The sequence below is a fragment of the Danio rerio genome, chromosome 5 (genome assembly GCF_052040795.2).
Source record: "Danio rerio strain M-AB ecotype USA chromosome 5, GRCz13ab, whole genome shotgun sequence".
NCBI classification, from domain to species: Eukaryota; Metazoa; Chordata; class Actinopteri; order Cypriniformes; family Danionidae; genus Danio; species Danio rerio.
The window spans coordinates 70,259,998-70,280,000 of record NC_141025.1 but is presented as its reverse complement, the minus strand read 5'-3'; the positions used below and the strand labels follow the sequence as shown (position 1 = coordinate 70,280,000).

The following is a 20,003-nucleotide window of genomic DNA, read 5'->3' as shown; positions in this document are numbered from 1 at the left end:
AGTTAATTCTTCAAGTTACAATCATTGCTGTTCTCTAATTTTTTTTTCCCTCATAAAATTGAGTTTTTGTTGAAGTGCTTTAGCTATTTTGTGAAGCTGACTACTAGCATGCTAAAGTCACAACTAAAATTCCCTCAGTTTTTGAAGGGTTAAGCTACATTACTTCTGAAAAAATAACAATCCTCTAATGTTGATCTTCACAATGAATTAATAACACATTGAGCAACTCAACAAATATTGTAATTGATTTTATGGCTTACCACTACTCGATTAAATAGAAAATACTGAGTATATGTACTATATCAAGAAGTCTAAAGCTTGAACCTCTTGCATTCGTTGACGTGTCAGACAAGAAAAGCATATTTTCTTAAGCATATCAAAAGAGTTATCGGTTATGTGGTGTAAAAACGTGATAAATATCAGACAATGAAGTACCTCCGACACACGCTATGAGGGATTTAAAGGCGCAGCTCTCCATTCCCCGCTCGATCATCTTCTGCTCATCTGTTTTCTGGGGACTCGGTAAAGCCCCCATGACAGTCGGATTTAAGTCTTTAATCTGTCTTTTGTCGCCGATAAGATGGTCCAAAATAAGACTGTATTGCAGAGACACATTTTCCGCGGATGAAACGTTTGCCAAATGACCTGCAGTGACTGAAAGTGAAGCATCCGTGCTCTTTGCGGGCGCAGCCATGTTGACAGCGTGATTCTGTCAAACGCAGGATAAACAGGAGCACATTCGTCAACATTTAAAGAAAAAAATATATGATAATTGAAAAACCGCAACTTGGTAAACGCTAGTTTATAAAGTCCCTAAAACAAATATAGAAGTCTATATTTTATATTTTCTTCCCAAGCTGCATTTATGTAGCATTTATTTATGTCTTTATAACATAACAACTGGTTTTGCAGATTCGACAGAAAGAGAGGTGACTTTTAGCTTAGCAGTACAAAGAACTACAATGAAACAGCCCGTGGTGGTGGTGGGTTAAACATTTATGTACATGTATTAAATGAGTCACATACAGTCTTGATTGCTTTTTATTATGCTAATAGAAAATTGACTTAAGTATATTTTTTCAAGAGGCAAATATTAGCGTTTCCACTATAAATGTATATATATATATATATATATATATATATATATATATATATATATATATATATATATATATATATATATATATATATATATATATATATATATATATATATATATATATATATATATTAATCTTATGTGATAAATAAATCAAATTAAATGTGTACCAATCACGGAAAAAAACACAATTATATCTTTATTTAGAGTAATGTTTGCATAAAATAACAAAAAGGTGCCATGTTTTCAGACCATATTATATTCCTTTTGTATACAACACAATGTTTTAACTTACATAACAGAACACAAATCAGTATTTAGCAGAATAATCCCAATTTTCAATCACAACAAATTAAAACATTTGCTATTCTTACCAAATTTCTGAATAAAATGTCTAGACTAAATGGCAGTAATTTAATGAAAATAATTGGCCTCTAAATAATCATTTTACAAAAACACAATCTAGCAAATCCAGAGAAACGGAGAATTGTTCAAGCGCTCTTTTAATACATGCACTACAATTCCCAGCGTGCCCTTGTTCTCTGCACCATAGGTCGCGCGCTCCCCCTGGCGCATGAACTTGGCAGTGGCGCACGAGCATCTTCAGTTTGGTCACGGTGGCGCTCCTCGGCGTCAGGGAACAGGTGAGTCTCACTGAATTTTAAATGTTTTTCTCGTCTCGGAGATTGTATTATCAATGTAAAGCTCCCGCTAAGTTCATTTGATCACTTCACGAAATCCTTTATTGTCGTCATTGGGACAAACGCGGTACTTACCCGCACTTTTATCAACGGATGTTGTCGTGCTGCTCGCGAGTGGGAACGAGCTGCTGTTTTTAACGGTGCCTGCTGTTTGGCTAATTCTCAGTAGACATTCAGTATGATAAGGGACAGCGATTCAAAGCTCGCATATATTCGTTTTGTTTGATTATTTTCACGCGTTGTGTCTAAATTAGACAGAGACACGGTCAGAATTGAGATAACGTTACTGCAGCAGTTCTGTCACGAGAGGTTTGTGAACTAAAACATCAAGACTCCAGTCAGTCCCTGCGGAGATATGTTATTGACAGGATTTCACATGTCATATGTATTTCAATATCAAATTAATCAGAGTGTTTATGTAGGAATCTGAATATTGTGGAGTACTGATGCTGCAAAAGTTCAGATGTAGACGGTCACTTCGTGTCAACTCAACCAAAGGTCCCTGGTTTAAATATTTGAATTTGTTTATTTATTTAATTTGTTTTAACCGAAGCAAGACAAAACGAAAGTCAAAATATTTACCCTCATAGTGTATATTATAGAGGTAAAGTTGGTTTTATATTCGGATATTCAGACATTCTCCTTAATAATATAATTAAGGAAAGTATTCTTTGCAAATTGTAAATAGGGAAATCATATTAACAGCAAATGACTAAGTACAACATTGCTCACAGTGAATTAGCTAGTGTTAATGTTGTTTAGAAGCCATACTTGCATGCTAATTCCGATTGAATATTCAAAGTTACTGTAAATAATATAGAGACTGCTAAATGAACCAATGTGCGCATATAAAATCCACTTTACCTCTATATTGTGTACCATGTTACTTTGAATATACGATCGGAGTTAGCATGCAAGTATGACTTCTAAACAACATCAACACTGTCTAATTGACTGTGAACAATGTTGTACTTTGATAATCTTTGGTTGCTTATATGATTTCCTTATTTAGAATTTGCAAAGAATACTTTTCTGAAATTATATTATTAAGGAGAAAGTCTGAATATCCGAATATAAAACCAACTTTACCTCTATGTGTATATCTACTAAGTGGACGGAGGTCAAAATGACGGGGGTAAAATAACTTTAGAATGATCCATTTTCCATCTTTCTGCTTATTCTCATTACCTGAGCTGAAAGGCATCGTTATGGGTTTATGAAGCACCTGGTTGATCATGCTGTCACATCTCCATCCTAATGGCCACACTGTCAGCTATTTAGTTTCCTAGCTGCATCAACAATATTTCGTTTATATGTCTAATAATAAAATATGTTTACTGTTTGCTGAAAAGCTTCCCCCTGAAGTTTGCATGACTGTAACTTAATTTGATTTGATTTGATTTTTTTTTTTTTTGACCTTAACATTTTTTTCTATTTTCTTAACAAACTTTTATTTTTGTCTATTAATTTTTGGGCCCATATGGTTAATTTCCAGACATTGATTTATTGCACCTCTATATGTAACTTATTATGTTGTGCTTATTTTCAGTTTTAAAAAATGTTGAAATTAAAATTATAGTCTTAGTGATATATAATTTTTTCCAATGCTTGCATGCCTGTAACTCTAGACATATGTTATTTAATATTCCCATAGATACCCATTATTATTGTGATTTCAAAATCCCATGGGATTTCAGTGACTTATCCAAAATTTGTTGAATTTGACCTAGTTCATTATTACCATTCAGACATTCTCGTTTAAATACAATAATTATGTGCTGTATGTTAAGTCATTTTTTTTTCAAGCATTGAAAATTTGGATATGTAGTCAAGCTTCAATTCCCATATCTCTCGGACTGAACCATAAATGCAATAAAAAGTTTTGCATGCCTCTTTTATGGAAATGTTTTATTCTAATGCACGATTGGCTTGTATAGGATATTCATTCATTCATTTTCCTTCGGCTTAGTCCCTTTATTCATCAGGGGTTGCCACAGCGGAATGAATCGCCAACTTATACAGCAAATGTTTTACGCTCCGGATGCCCTTCCAGCTGCAACCAAGTACTGGGAAACAACCATACGCACTCATTCACACACAAACACTACGGCCAATTTAGTCTTAATTTTTTTATTTAATTTAATTTAGTTTTTATTAAATTTACCTACAGCACATGTCTTCGGATTGTAGGGAAAACAGGAGCACCCACCTGGAGAAAACCCATGTGAACACGGGGAGAACATGCCAACTGACCCAGCTGAGACTTGACCCAGTGACCTTCTTGCTGTGAGATGACAGTGCTAACCACTGAGCCACCTTACACCCCTGTATAATATATATTGGCCATAAAATAATGGTTAGTCTTTTTTTCTTTTACAAAAACTCAGTTTATGAAATATTGTTTGAAATCATTTTTGATTTCCTATACCGGTGGATAATTGATAGTTTTTTTGAGAATGCAGAATAGTTAGCTGTGTGTTTTGGATCACCTCCAGTATTCCAACATTTGTTTTTGGTTAAAGTAATGTGCAGCGGTAGCAAAAGCTCTCGTTTTTACTGCGAACATCTGTGAGAAGTTGCTGTCTGAATTTAATACATCCCCAAAGGCTTATTAAGTGCTCACACACATTAAGAAATGACCACAAAGATCCATTTTAAATCTTTGTGCTTATTCTCATTACCTGAGCTGAAAGGCATCATTATGGGATTATGAAGCACCTGGTTGATCATGCTGTCACATCTACATCCTAATGGCCACACCGTCAGCTATTTAGTTTCCTAGCTGCATTGATTAGTTTTCCTTATGGTTGCATATTGTCATGGTAAACAATCCTGGAGACATTTGTTTTTGAGGGAATTTTTTTCAAGTATGCTAAGGAGCTTTTTCATATTTAAAAAGGTTTTGCATACAGATGACAATGTTTTTTTTTTTCAATATTATCCCTGTTTCACCAAAACAAAAAATGTGTGCTGTAGTATGCATGCCAGGCCGGTAGTTGGCAGTTTCATTTTATAAAGAAACAGTGCTTGCACATGTGGCCCTGTAGTCCTACATGCTGTTTTGAGGTAAAGTCTATGCACATCAAATAGGCAGCAATTTTATGACACTGTATAACAATAATTCATATTTTTACGTTATTGTGACGGTTGGGTTTAGGGTTGGGGTAGATGTTAATAAAATACAATGGGGAATTTAATAAATAATATTAATAATTCTTGTCAACTTCTGGCTGCAACCGTATCCGATCTAGCAACAACCAAGTTTTGATTGTCAAGTACTTGTTCATGCCTGTAGACTTCGGATGGGTAAATGAGGCCTAAGGTATCGTTGCTGTTGATATTGTTAGAATTGCAATAGTGCATTTACACCAGAAACGGATGAAATGTTTAGGCGACATCTAATATGAATATCTATGTTAGAGACATATGACAGGGTTCAACGCTAAGGATTTTTTCTACCGGTCTTATCGGGCCAATGGATCAGATTTTTTACTTGCCCAACCAAAATTTTCACTGGCCACACCAAAGAAATTTTTTTATTTAATAGCTATTTTTTAGCCACATATTTTAATTACTGTGCCAAAAATACGGTGTTTAATTATTTAAATGTTAATAATTATACAAATAATTTATTTAAATAATATAAAAAAAATGTTAATGAATGTATAATGAGCAAAATCCTGTGTTAACAAAAAAAAAAAAAAAAAAAGCAGTATGGAAAATGTGAAGGTGTTTTATTGCAGTTCAAAATAACAGTTCGCTTTAACAAAAGGTGGCCCCAATCGGGCCAGTAATGATCCCGTCTGCTGTCCCAAGCAATTCTCACAGTGGCCCCGGGCCATCGGGCAGTCCTTATTGTTGAGCACTGTATGACATAATATACCTCTGCAAATAAATCAAATTTTAATTCGCATATCGCACTCTAAACACTTAGCTGCTCATTTTCAAAAATGTGCATTTTGAAACTAAAAGTTAGCAATTTATGGCCACAAAATGCTGTTGTCTTATAAATGAATAGCCAAAATGCATTCAGTTTTGAAAATGGTGCTGTATTTATTTCTGCACATTGTCATAGAGTTGCCATAACAACAACAACTTCAAGTTCTTGAGACAATGTGCATCAGAGTGAAGCAATTTTTAACATACAATTTTATATGCAACCTTCGAATTAAACTAAAGTAGTGATGCCATGCTCAGAGTAAATGTTTTTACGACTTCTATGGCATCTACATAAGCTATTCAATCTTGGGCGTAGTCAGTCTCTCGTTGTGTTTACATAACTATAGTGCAACAGCACTAGGGGAAAAAGATGATTTTTCATTTGAAAAACTTTCATATTTCTCTTTTAAACAACCAAAATATACTGCTGCTGCTGCTGCTGCAAAAAAAAAAAACGAAGTTAAACTTCCCTAAATCTCCCAGCATATTGCTATTTGTAGTTAATTATACCCTCAAGTTTTTTTTTTGCTGGGTAAACCATCAAAGGCAATAGCAAGTGTGTCTCTGGCATAGACAGCTAAGCTCTCTAGAACACTGCCCTATATAGAGCTCTGTGTGAGTCTGTACTGCAGCAGTCTGATCAGAATAAAACTCCTGCTGTCTTGTGAGGGTTACAAGTCTCTGTTTTTATATTGTAACTTAAGTGTTTGTGCGTGATGCAAATTTTTGTGAGGTCACAAAAGCAGCTAAAATGTGTTTAAAACATTTAAAGGAGCTGTATTTAACATTCAGAAACCCTTGTTATTAGTGACGGTAGTAAGAAAACTGCTAAAAAGCATCCGAACATAGCAATGAATGTTTATAGTATATTGTAAGAATTGAAATTGTAAATTGAAAGACATTTACATTACTATACATTTATAGCTTTTTGGCAACTTAGAAAGTCAAAAAGGTCTCATTTATATATATAAAAAAAAGTCAGTATTCCAATCGTAATGTAATTATTACATTGATATGAACTAGTGCTTCCCATAAAAATATATAATTAAAAAAATTGAGAAGCATTGACCTCATTCTTTCCAGTTTCTTGGTCACATGATAATCATTATCATTGCCAAGACGAAAGCACATGCTCATCGATGAACTGAAATTGCTATAAATAGTCTCTGGCCTCTGGAGAAGGAAGGTCATTTCCAGCTGTGTAAGATGCTTGGGAGTGGATGTGTGTAGTTACAGTCTGTGAGTGTGTGTCTGTAATAGTAATAAATCAAAAGATGGGATTAGTGGCTTGACTTAGAGGGTTTATCCCAGAGATAAAACAGCCATTTTGCTCACCATCATGTCATTCCAAATTGGAATGAGTTTCTTCTGCTGAGCACATCATTTGATGACCAAAAATGTAAATGTAAATATAAATGAAAAGGTTTTGATGTATGATTTGGCTTTTGTATAGAGTGATTTATGAGCACTTAGTTCTTATTGTACTGTATGTTGCATTGTGGTTGATTTAAAGGGAAAGTTCACCCAATAATGATTTTTTATTAGTTTTTTTCTTCTGTCAAAAACAAAAGGTGATATTTTAAAGAATGGATTTAACCATTAAACGCATAGTTATATTTCAATTAAGTACTAAGGCCTGGCTGATGAAGAGTGTACAGATACTTGTCTGGCCTGTCTCCAGTCCCGAACTGTCTCCGATAGTGAATGTTGACTTATTATGATGCACAAAATGCTACAATGAAGACCCCGTAGTGTTGCCCATCTCAATACTTGTTTGCAGGAATAATGGGAAAAAAATACACCTGAAACACTTTATCACTTGGTGTCTTCAGTCCCTAACCATCTTTTAAATGTTGTGAAAATGAATGGAAAAGTAATGAAAAAAAGATGACGCATTAAATAATGTTTGTTGTATTGTCTGCAATAGAATAAAGTAAAAAAGTAAATTTGTACAACTATATTTAAAAAAATACTATAAGTCAATGGCAACCCATTTACAATATTCTTCAATTTTTTTTTTTTTTTAACAGAATAAAGAATAGCATTGGAACAAGTGGAGGGTAAATAAATGATGACTGAAAATTCATTTTCAGGCTAACTATCCTTTTAAGTGAGAGTAAAGTAAAACCTAATTACAAACAGAAGGGATGTTGCTTACACAGCAGCCATAGCACCACACTGGGTCTCCGCTCTGCGCTCTAATCAATGAGACTATTAGAGGAGAAATCATTCAGTGCAGTTATTTTAGTGACAGGGATGCTCTGCAATCTCTACAATTTCGAATCTGAGCCTATAAGTAAAACTGAAGTCTTATCTTCAGATGATACATACATTAATTACTGTATCTTTTATTTGCAATATGTAATAGAAAAAACATATTTAGGCCTGTCACAATTTATTTTTATGATATATTGCACCAGATTTCTTTTATTTATTCCTTTTTTATTTTATTTATTTATTTTAAGGACTATTTTGTGACACTTATTATATAATGGCAAAATGACAATAGTATAATGGCAAGTACAGCCTTTCAAAGAACACATTACATTTTATTCCTAAGAATATTTTGTAAAATTATAGTTATTTTGATAATTTAATAATTACACTGTAAAAAATTATGACAAGTAGTATAGGTTTCTCTCGATACTGGAATTCATTACCCATCGATACTGAAATTTTAAAAACGTCCATTTCCCACTAACAATTACATGCACAAACACAGATACATGGGCGATATATAAGCTGACATTCAAGCAATCTGCTGATGAATCGCAGCTTTAAACCGCTCCAGTGTCCCTGTATCTATGGTTACTTTCAGTAAACAGCGGTGAGATTGGTGAATTAATTGCCTTCACGACCAATCACAGTACTCTGTTGACCACGTGCACACAATGGCAAATCAGCGTTGTTTAAGAACATGCTCAACAGCCCTCAGATGTTAGCGGGAAGTGGGTTTTAAAATTTCAGTATCGATTGGTGCCGAATTTCACTATTGTGACAATCCAACAAAGTAATGACAATAAATGCTTTTACATTAATTTAATTTAAGTTAATCATGTTTAAAAAAAAATGTAATTTTGTAATATTTTTTTTTGTCATTTTGACTAGTTGAGATGACTAGAAAAGTTCATTTGATTCAACTAAAATTTAATTTAAAGGCAGGGAGATTTATTTTTAACAGTGTAAGTGGAGTAAGAATATGAAAACATATCCTGAACAAAGAATAATAGTGAATGTCAAGTTAACAAGAGCTATGAAAAAAGTTACATATTTAACAAAGTCATTTTAGACTATATACTACACTACTTTACAGTAGTGCTTTTATTTAACCATAATGTCACTAACACCTCCAATAGAGATTGGATGTATTGACAGGCTGCGCGATCAGCTAAAATGTTGCTTACATTGTTTTTTTATGTATGTGCATTATATAATGCATCACCAAAAATAATTGAGGTCATGTTCATGTGTTGTGCGGAAAGTCGATATATTGATTATTGTGACAGAGCTACAGATATTCCATTATCTTTCAGCCCTAATTTATAGTAGTGTACTAATGATTTGCATGCACATAAGCTATGCATAATCTGTCGCCACATACGATGTGGCCTTGCCAATATCAGATATGAAGAGTTGTCAGGGAAACTGTGACACTTCACCAATACCTGCTAATGACATCAGGGCTTTCAGCTTTCCTCAAGAGATCTGACTAATAAAATGCCTGAAATTAAACCAATGAATCATGAATTATCCTGTCAGATATGAAGATCTAACAGATGCTCTCTTGTTTTGGTCTGTTAGAGAATATAATTAACGATTTTGCTTAGCTACATTTACTGACAGAACTAAATTGTTGGGTTGGATTTTGTGATTGATTGTCACGTCATCGATACATTCACTGTCACACACTAATTGTTTTGCCGCTGGAATCTTCGTCAGTGCCACTCCTGGTTAGGACACCATGTTAGACTTCTCTGAAAACCTGTTTTGACTTCGGAGCAAGACACCCATTTAATTCACGACCTGTTTACAGACAGCCATTCAGTCGTCTGATCGTATTTTTCCTCTCTCACTTGTTCTGCGGCTGCTGTTTGGTTTGTGGGTGGATTAGTTTAGCAGTCCTCAGGAGGACTGAGGGCTGGGACTATAATTGTACACACAGACGGCAGGCTGAAAGGACATGCTCCGGTTTATCTTCATCTCTGAATTGACACTGTATGCGTGAAACCCTAGAAGTTGATTCTGAGGTATTTTAAATGAGTCTTTTTAATTATGGTTTCTACTCTCAGGCATTTTATTAGAATGCTCTTCCCACGTGGTGATTATGACGTGAACACCTCTGATGCTGTCATTGATACTTCTTTGCTGTGGATGGTTTGCATTTTTTCAAGCACGCAAATACACACCCTTTGCCTGTCAGTGACAGTGATTGTCGCACCAGCCTTTTCTGAGTTCTGTGAGTTGGCAGATGGAGCTGTGTTTTCCTACAGCGTTGTTGATATTGCTCATTCGATCATTTCGCATTTGGAAATAGTTCTTCCACTCAGCAGAGGAGTTCGGATCAAAGGTAACTAACCCTATTAATCAATTAGCTTTGATGATGGTGATTAGGATATCGACAGTTTGTGTTGTAGTTCATTTACGCCTGAATTAAGGCTTTTAGAAGGACAGACAGATGTGGTCCAAAGCTGAATATCTGGAAATGTACCGAAGTGCAATTGGCGGGTCTGCATTCAGACGACAGGAATGTGTGGAGGAAATGGGCTGCATACTTACTGTGTAAATCTCAGTCAGCCCGGGTAACTGCGTGGAATGCTGTAGCTACATCGGGTGGTGAAAAACCACAGTTCATTTTGGACAACCGGTCTAAGGTTTTGAAGTTTGTTGACACTTGAGGACAGCGGTACTTTAATTTGTAAACTCCGCTTTTAGTTTATTTTAAACACTTTTTGAGGCATTATAGTTCAGATGAATAATTATTCTGGTTATATTCTCGGAAAGCACAGCAGATGAGAAATACATATCAAATGTTATAGGTAGTAGTAAACTAATGGTAAGAAGGACTTACTTTCCGGAAAGAAAAAAGGAATGTGTTATAAATATAATTTATTTTGTATTTTTCATCTGCTTTTACCTTGAGATAAGTGTGTTTTGTCCCCTTAAAATAATTTCAAAACCATTTTTTCTGCTTATGTAAAAATCTATTTCTTTTTTAAATGTGTGAATCATCTTTTAAATGAGTTTATTTTAACTAAATTAATCCAGTTAATATTGCCTAATAAGAGACTACAGGGTTTGTTACTAGTGAAATAAAACCTAATGAGCAAAATTCGTCATCCACAGCAGAGGAAATGGAAGCAGTTGAAGTACGATTTAGATGCATTTACAAAGATAGTTTATTGAACCTATATAGCTTAAACGCATTTACATGCATTATAAGAAATGCTGGATTATTTAAACTTAAAGTTCAGTCAGAAATGGACAAAAACTTGTTAAAGTTTTTACAGTTTTAAATTTTGAATTAAACCACCCAACTTGGTGGAAAGTGATTTAATACTGAGTGAACCATTAATTAATTTAGATGGCTTTTGTGATTTAATACTGAGTGAACCACTGATTCATTTAGATGGCTAATTCATTGAATAGTCATTAGCTATGTTTGCATCCAAAAATGCGAATGAACTTTATGCGCAAAACTGGTTTATCGCATAAAAGACGTGCGAATAAAGCAGCGTTTCCATCCGAGTCAAAGCGAACAAAATTATCACTTCCTGATTAACTGGCGCCAAATAAAAATATTTATGCTAAATTCCAATTTTGCGCATAAAATTAATTACCATTTTTAGATGGAAACGTAGCTTATGAAATATAACTTTTGTAACAAATGCACATGCATTAAGGTCAGTCGCACAAATAACTGCATCCACACCTTTTCAGTGTCTCACCCTATGTCTTTAGTACTGACAGTTGTTTTTGATCACAATAAGAAGATTTGCATTGGCACGTATAACTATGACTAAGAGTATAACGTGATTTATCTACGAGTCCGTCAAGCAGAAAGTATCATTTTCTTATTAAGTAATACACAGGGTGCAAAATACAGGGGGTCTGACCTCCCTAATTATTGCTTGATCCCCCCTGAAGAACATCAAAACAAGATGTATGGGGGGGTCTACCTTTTAATAGTTAAGAAACAGATTGCACTGATCTGAATCTTAAATAACATTAAAAATAAAATAATAGATAACCAAAATATACATTTGACCACCCCTATAATGGTTCATACCATTGTGAATGCATGTTTTTTTTGTAATATTAATTTAGTGGTTTGAATCCGGTCTAGAGCTCCAACAGTAAGTAAGTGTTTCTTGTAAAATAGACATTTAAACTGTAGCTCTCCATAAAACTAGATGCATAGTTTGTAATTTATCATACACTGACTCGCACATGGAAGTTAAAGAGCAAAATAAAAAATATGTGCAGTCTTTCATGGTCATCTATTAGTTGGGGCAGGAATACAAACCTGTCACCGTTTATTTAATATCACAAATGTCATTAAAACCACTCAAAATCCCTCAAAACAAAAACAAAAGTTTGATTAATAAATTAGATGTAATTGAATTAAATATATGGTTTACTGAACATAACAGAAAAAACTTTATTATATACTATTTTGTATATATTATACAAAATAGTATATAATTAATATAGTATATATATATATATATATATATATATATATATATATATATATATATATATATATAAATTTAAATATAAATTTATATTTAATATAGTTAATTATTAGCCAATTAATATAGTATATATATATATATATATATATATATATATATATGTATATGTATATGTATATATATATATATATATATATATATATATGTATATGTATATATATATATATATATATATATATATATATATGTATATATATGTATATATATATATATATATATATATATATATGTATATATATATATATATATATATGTATATATATATATATGTATATATATATATATATATATATATATATACACACTATATTAATTGGTTGTTTTCATACACTTTTGAATGTAATTTATGCATCCACATAATTTGTAGTAAGAAAACAGCATTCACTGACATTTGAGATGTCTGGGAAACCTTTTGACATCTATCTATGCCTATAGGTCAGATGAGGTTAATGTTTCAGAAGAAGCTCTAATGTAAGCTGTGGAGTGTTGACTCATCCAGAGCTTTGACAGCACTCATACAGGAAGTTGTGCTCCATGGGGACTGCAGATCTCTGAGAACCATGAGCATTTTCATTCAGTAGCCACTCTCTCTCTTTTCTGCTCTCTCTTTCATCTTCGCGCTCATTCTTTTGGATAATAATTGAGGATTACACTCTACAGTATCTCAAGGACATATGTATCATTCATTGAATAGCTACATAGAATTATCTTTAGTTAATAAGTGATGTTTTTTATGACACTATAATAAGGAAATGTCGTAAGGTAGTGATTAACCTTGAGCATTCTGTGTCCTTTTCTGAGTTATGGCCAGAGGGACTGTTATCCTCCTTTTTGTCTTGTGCCTTGTCAGGGATATTCAGCTGAATGTTTTATTAATAAATCTTTGTTTCCTTATTTTTTTATTTTTTTATTTATTATTTTTTTTCTTTCCCGAGCCTGAAATTTAGTGTGTGTGTATTGTAGAATTTTAATATTGGAGAATTATAATAATGTTCGCTAGAAATGGGTTGGCAGAATTATTATTTTTTTAAAAATGTGATTCATAAATCGTATAATCAAGTCTTTACTGTAGCACAATGCATGTGTGAACCTATCGTCTTTTCATCTACTATTATTTATATTATGAAATAGACAGGCAGTAGTGCTGTTGCCTCACAGCAAGAAGGTCGCTGGTTCCAGGCGTTTCTGTGTGGAGTTTGCATGTTCTCCCTACGTTCGCGTGAGTTTTTTTCCAGGTGCTCCGCTTTCCCCCACAGTACAAAGACATGTGGTACAGGTGAATTGGGTTGGCTAAATTGTCCGTAGTGTATGAGTGTGTATGTATGTTTCCCAGAGATGGATTGCAGCTGGAAGGGCATCCGCTGCATAAAACATATACTGGATAAGTTGGCGGTTTATTCCGCTGTGGCGATCCCAGATTAATAAAGGGACTAAGCCGAAAAGAAAATGAATGAATAACAGCTAACAGCATTGTTTACAACGTAAAAGAGCTTGTAAACAATGTCAACAGATATTTTCTATTTCTGAGGAAACCATTGCGCAATAGTCTATTGAACTAGAAAATATTTTGAGAGAAACATTTTGGTAAATATTGTATATCCACTATATTATATGTTTACTTAAACTGTTTAGTATCTTTTTATATTCAAATTGTTATTTTTGCTTCAGTAATTTAACAGTACCATCAGTTAAAACATTTTAACATCCTTTTAACACCCCATTTCCCTCCCCTCCCCAACAGCAGCAGTTACAGTAATTAGCTTTTGCTATCATAAATTTATCAAATACAGAGACGTACTATAAACTCAATAAATAAAAAAAGCATGCATACAGAAAATAATAATAGTAAGAAACACAATAATAATAATAATACATACATAAATAAAATAAGATAATTACACTGCATCCCACCACAGTGACCTTATGCATCCTCCAAAAATGGCAAATAATTTCCCCATATTCTCTGATAAACATCTCATTTATCAAGTAATCTATATGCCATTTTTTCATATGGTGCCACCTAAACCCAATCCCGTAACCCATTCTAAACTGTTTAGTATCTCTATTGTTTAATGTTTTTTATGATTTATTTTTTTCTTTAATAATTTAACAGTACCATAAGTTTACACATTTTTAAATCCTTTTATTGTTTAATGTTTTTAATAAACCTGTAATGAGTCATTTTCATAAAATTCACCATACCTAAATTTTTTACAAATGGATTAATGATTTGGACCAAGATGTATATTGAATTTTCAAATTTGTTAATTGCCTGCATTATGTGAGACAATGCTAAACTATACTGATAAACATTTTAAACCAAGCACCTTTAGTTTAGAAAGGCCGCAGTAGTAAAAGTGTTGCTTTAGGGTTAAGAGAGCATCTTTTTTTACAACATATAGTACATTTGCATCTCCATCTGACTGAATATTCAGCTGTTTACTTGCTTAAAGGGGACCTATTATGCAAAAATAAGTTTTATAAGGGGTTTAAACTAGGCTTGGGCGGTATTACGGTATTATGGTATACCACGGGATCTAAAAATAGCAACGGTGTCAGTTTCAATACCGTTATACCGTCATAAAATATTATATATCCTTTATTTAATGCCTACAAAAACGTATGTGTGGTTGTCATCACGGGACAGTGTGGAGGAGAGAGATAGAGGAAGAGGGAGAGGAAGGGAGAGAGGGGGAGAGGGAGAGGGGGAGAGGTGACGTGACGTGTCGCGCTTCAAAGTGTCCTGCAGTTTGGGAGTTTCGACTGAACAGAAGGGAGACGTGGTTAATATGAACGAGAGGTCTGCATTAGAGCTGAAGATCTATGCCCGAACCCGGCGAGACCCGAAAAAATCCAAATCCCTGCATTAAAATCCATCCCTGCAAAGGTGAAACAAATGATGACGAAGTAGTAAAAAAGCGAATTATTACGGCGGTCAAGCCAGTCACTAGCTCATAAGGAGCGGTTATTCCAGCCGCAGGTATTTCGCGGTCGCTCATACACTGCGTATTACGGTAAAGCCCTAAACCGCAAGCTGACAGGTAAAAAGAAGAGGCCATTCGCTAAAGTGAAACTGCTGTCATGGAAATTTAAATGCATGTTCCTGACTGGTAGAAGATGAAAAAACAATCCAACCCAAAACTTGCAAAATCAGCCAGATCAGAACTCTGCATCTCGACCTGGACCGCAGGAAAGGGTGTTCAGCTGCTGGACGCACCATGAGTGAGAGACTGCGCTAAAGGCAGTGGATTTAATAATGTTCCTCCACAAACACACGTAGCCTAATCTTGGTGCGTAAAGGGTTTTTAAATTATAAATAAATATTAATTAAACCATATAATCATAATGTAGACAGAGTATACAGGCTAATGGTGGCATTATTCTTTTACTATTCAGCTTCACCGCCGCCCTAATGCCAGATTGTGAAGAGAAGTGGAGAAACAACTTGCAGAGCCTTTATCTTAATTTCGTTATTGCCAAAATACCCGTCGTCATTTAGAGTTTATTTTAATTTGATTTGTTAAGCAAGATTTCTTTTTATTGGTGTGTAGGCTAATTTAAAGGCTAAGTGCATGTACCTAGACCTATAGAGTGCTGAGATGTTACGATGTTACAGCTGTAGGACTTATTTTATTTCTTTGTTCCAACTTTCAAGTGGCCTATAGTCTACGCTTGTTACGAATAAAAGATGTTAAAACATATAAATGACTCATTCTTGAAAAAAATGCATTAGAGCTGTGTGCATGAGCACATTTTAATGTCGGGCTGTGAACGGGTTCGCGCTGTATAAAGCTGTCAATCAAAATGTACCTGTCGGACTCGGGACCTATCGGGTATAATTTTTATTGCCCGATTACAGCTCTGCATTCCCGCTGCTGTTCCGCGGGAGCCGGCCAGATTTCTTATGGTGTGGGAGTAAATTTCTAAAATAAATCGCGGGAGAGATGTGTGTGTGCGTGTGTGTGTAAAAGAGAGAGAGAGAGAGAGAGAGGTGCTGTGCGTCGCTTTACGCTCTCTCTCTCTCTCTCTCTCTCTCTCTCTCTCTCTCTCTTTCTCTCTCTCTCTCTCTCTGACCGCGAGCCTAAGGTTGCATAGAATGTATTCAGTTTCTGAATGGTTTAGGCTTAAGCCAACAGTTAGGTGACGCTGTCTGAGCCTTATGTCATAATTTTTTTTATTACGCCGGTAATACCGGATACCGGGGTAAAATATGGAGGCGGTTTGACGGTATCAAAATTTGGATACCGCCCAAGCCTAGTTTAAACACAGTTGTGTGGAAACAGTGTGTGAATATAACTAGCTTGTAATGGTAAAAAAGATAGCCTATTACTGAAGATCTCTCCCTTTTTAGCATAGGACTTTAGTCTTGTTTTTGAATCTGCCACTATGCTGACTCAGTCATTTGTAGCTCCACCCTCTTTTGAAAAAAGGGCTAGGTGCACAATCTCATTTGAATTTAAAGTGACCAAAATGGAACAATTAGGATCAAAACCTAAAAAGGAGCAATTTCAAAGAGTTAAAAATATTTAATGCCTCCTCCTTCATTTTACCCCAGACATACTCAATAATGTTCATATCTGGTGACTAGGATGGCCAATCCTGGAGCACGTTCTTTGCTTTAGGAACTTTGATGTGGAGGCTGACATATGAGGAGCCCTATCCTGCTGATGAATTTGCCCTCTCCTGTGGTTTGTAATGGCAGCACAAATGTCTTGATCTCTTGCTGATCTCTCACACACCTCCTTACTGAATGTTACCCCAAACCATGATTTTCCCTTTACCAAACTTGACTGAATTCTGTGAAAATCTCGGGTCCATCTGTATTTGTGATGATTAGGATGCAGTTCAACAGATAATTCATCAGAAAAATCGACCTTCTGTCTCTTTTTAAGATGATCAACTAGATGTCAGGTTATTGTTTGTTGCTCCTACAACTGGAATTGACAACAATACTTTTGTCAGGAAGTGTATATTGTTTAGTCCCAAGTTTTTATTCCTCGTAATACATAAGTCTAGAGCAGAGGGAATTGTGGGAAAGCTGTCTCACAACAGTGGAGAACTCTTTAGCTGGAAATGATAACTTCCTGTCCTGCCTTTCTGATTCTAAACTTATGACTTGGCACTTTAAGGGCCAACACTTTTATTGTTCCCATGTGCTCTACAGATGTTAGTTTACTGACGTGGAGGGACACACAAGTAATCTTGGCTATGTGTGTGTGTGTATTTTCAGCTGAGGTCAATAACAGTGATAATACAGACCATTAGAGCTCAATGAAAGCACTTTGAATGTCAGACGGCATCACATAAATCTGTTTAAGTGTTTTAAATGTTACTGTCTGAATTCAGTTTTGACACATTCACTCATCTGGAAATGTGAAAGTAAGCTATTTTAAGTAAGCTGTGAGGAAATACTAGTTTGAAATATCAAGCAACTTAAATCAATAAACGCGTTTAAATCCACACTCTTACTCTGATATCTAGCTGTTACTGGACTTTGAAGTCAGCTCATATCATTTTCTTTTCACTATCAGTATTTGGTGTCTTTACTTTGTACTCCAGTATTATTCTTCACTGTAGACAACACTCTATATAGCAAGTAAATCACTTGAATATGCAACTAGTTCTGGATTTAGGTGTCTAAATGATTTGCAATTGCTAATAGTTAGATTTCGCTTGTCAGTGTTGAAGTTAAAGGCTAAGAATAAGTATAGCACAGATCTATTTTTACTCATCTGTGCTTGAACACTCTAAGCGTTTGAGAGTTTTCTTCTGCATCCTTCCAAAGCTTTATTCTTCTCTTGATTTCAATGGCTGCACATTTAGTTGGAGTTTAAAATGTATACTGTAAGTGAGAGCACAATCATTTTTTCTCACAGACAAAGAGAAAGCGAGGAGGTCTTAGAATTGAGTTGCTACAATTATTCAATCTCATTGGCTTGAACTCGCCTATGACCATCCACGTTTGGATTTCATTTCAAGCCAAGGCAGCTGAAATAATAAATTACTAAATAATTTAATCAGACACTAATAAGTACTTCCAGATACATTAGGGAGATACTGTAGGTGCCTGGAGTGTTGTTGGGTCTCATTTAAATTTGGTTTAAGGTCACCTGGTAACATGGTCACAATTGTTTTAGTTTAATTCAAAATCAAAAAAATTTATTACACATATATTTGCTAATCTATTAAAAAAATATTCAATAGCTCACTCAAAGACTTCACATGTTTCATTACTGGATGAAGCAGCATTTTCCAAGAGTCTTTTATAATTATTTTGTGATAAACACATTTGAAATGGTTGCTTTTGCCCTCTTTGGTGTATTCAGTTCAGTATTAATAGTGGTAATGCTGCAACTTGAATTTTAACAACGGAGTTTATATCTTACTGTAACAATTAACCGGTTTCCGCACTTTAATTTGTCCATATTAATCGTAAAGGCTTCTCAACACTGCATTTCTGCACGGAACAAAACCCCTGCAACTAAACAAAATTATGCCAACTGTGCGCTAGTCTAAAGTTCCAAGCTTATACACCACAGCTAATACCCTCGCACACTTGATTAACTATGGCTGAGGCTGTTAACTAAGGGCTGTTTACATGTTTCATCTTTTGTGTGCGCAAGTTTGTTATTTCTTTTCTTGTGAGCATATTGGGAGGGATGTGCAAGATGCGCTCGCGCTTATCAGGTGCACCGAGTTAAAAGAATGGTGCAAGCACAATGTGAGTCACGTGATAAGAACTGAGCATTTAGCTTCCTACTTTGTATGGAATATACATGTTTCTACACCAAAGAGAAAAAAATACAAAATGAAAACACCAAACAAGTTTATAATATAGTTGATCACAAGTAATTTGACATGCATAATAATCATGATAATTATGAAACCATGATCGGTGTTTCCTCTAGGATTTTTTCCAGCTGTGGCGGCAGGCCTTTTTTACACAGATCTACCAACTACCTGTTCCGTTATATCAATGACAAATGTTGTGAGCGCAGTATAGAAGTCGAGATCGCATCAATGTAATAGCCAACAGCATGCAGATCTCTTTGCTTGCGTGCTGATTTCCTCTGCTCGTGCACAAAACTTCTTGCACGCCCCCTCAAATATAAGCCGCTTCTAGAGTGCGCAGATCTTCTTGTGCTCTCTCAAATAAACGCTGCTGAAATGTGATTTAGTGCGTTTATGTAACAAGTATGTCTCCAACATTTATTAGATTTGCTGGGAATATTTATGAATGTGTTTAATAAACCTACAGAGCCATATTAATGTGTCCTGAAGTAAAGTAAAATGGCTATACGTCATGTTTGCTGGCCTCACGCATCATGCACCTGTCAGCCAGCCAGTCAGTCAGTCAGCACGTCACCTTAAAGGGTTAAACAAATGACGCACAGCACTACTACGGTTACAGAAAAGTTTGCGCTGTTATAATTCACTTACCTTTTAATACGTTTTGGTGCGATTATAACCCGCTATTGAAAAAAATAAAATGTTTTGAATGAGAAGCTG

At 34.8% G+C, this 20,003-nt stretch overlaps 2 protein-coding genes and 1 long non-coding RNA gene across 16 annotated transcripts in view; 1 reads left to right on the top strand and 2 right to left on the bottom strand.

The window, feature by feature from the left end:
* timm22 (translocase of inner mitochondrial membrane 22 homolog (yeast)) overlaps positions 1–709 on the bottom strand; it is a 5,740-nt gene extending 5,031 nt beyond the window's left edge. The window contains 1 exon segment of the mRNA NM_001386807.1: positions 436–709. Coding sequence (NP_001373736.1) covers positions 436–694 — 259 coding nt within the window. The 5' untranslated portion in view covers positions 695–709.
* Positions 710–1,704: 995 nt separating this feature from the next.
* Positions 1,705–20,003, top strand: part of specc1 (sperm antigen with calponin homology and coiled-coil domains 1) — a 183,929-nt gene continuing 165,630 nt past the window's right edge. For 5 of the 14 annotated variants that reach the window (XR_015491977.1, XM_087254399.1, XM_087254400.1 and 2 more), the window contains exon 1: positions 1,705–1,743. The gene's annotated coding sequence lies outside the window, so the exon portion shown is untranslated. Of the gene's footprint in view, positions 1,744–3,769; positions 3,864–3,970; positions 4,157–9,887; positions 9,987–10,173; positions 10,307–20,003 lie in introns of those variants that run through there. The other 9 variants (XM_087254405.1, XM_087254411.1, XM_087254404.1 and 6 more) reach the window with 5 other exon arrangements.
* Positions 13,896–19,019, bottom strand: LOC147844477 (uncharacterized). The gene is made up of 3 exons (XR_015492126.1): positions 18,704–19,019; positions 16,760–18,363; positions 13,896–14,988 (listed from the first exon to the last, which is right to left on the bottom strand). It is a non-coding gene; the product is annotated as an uncharacterized LOC147844477 (long non-coding RNA).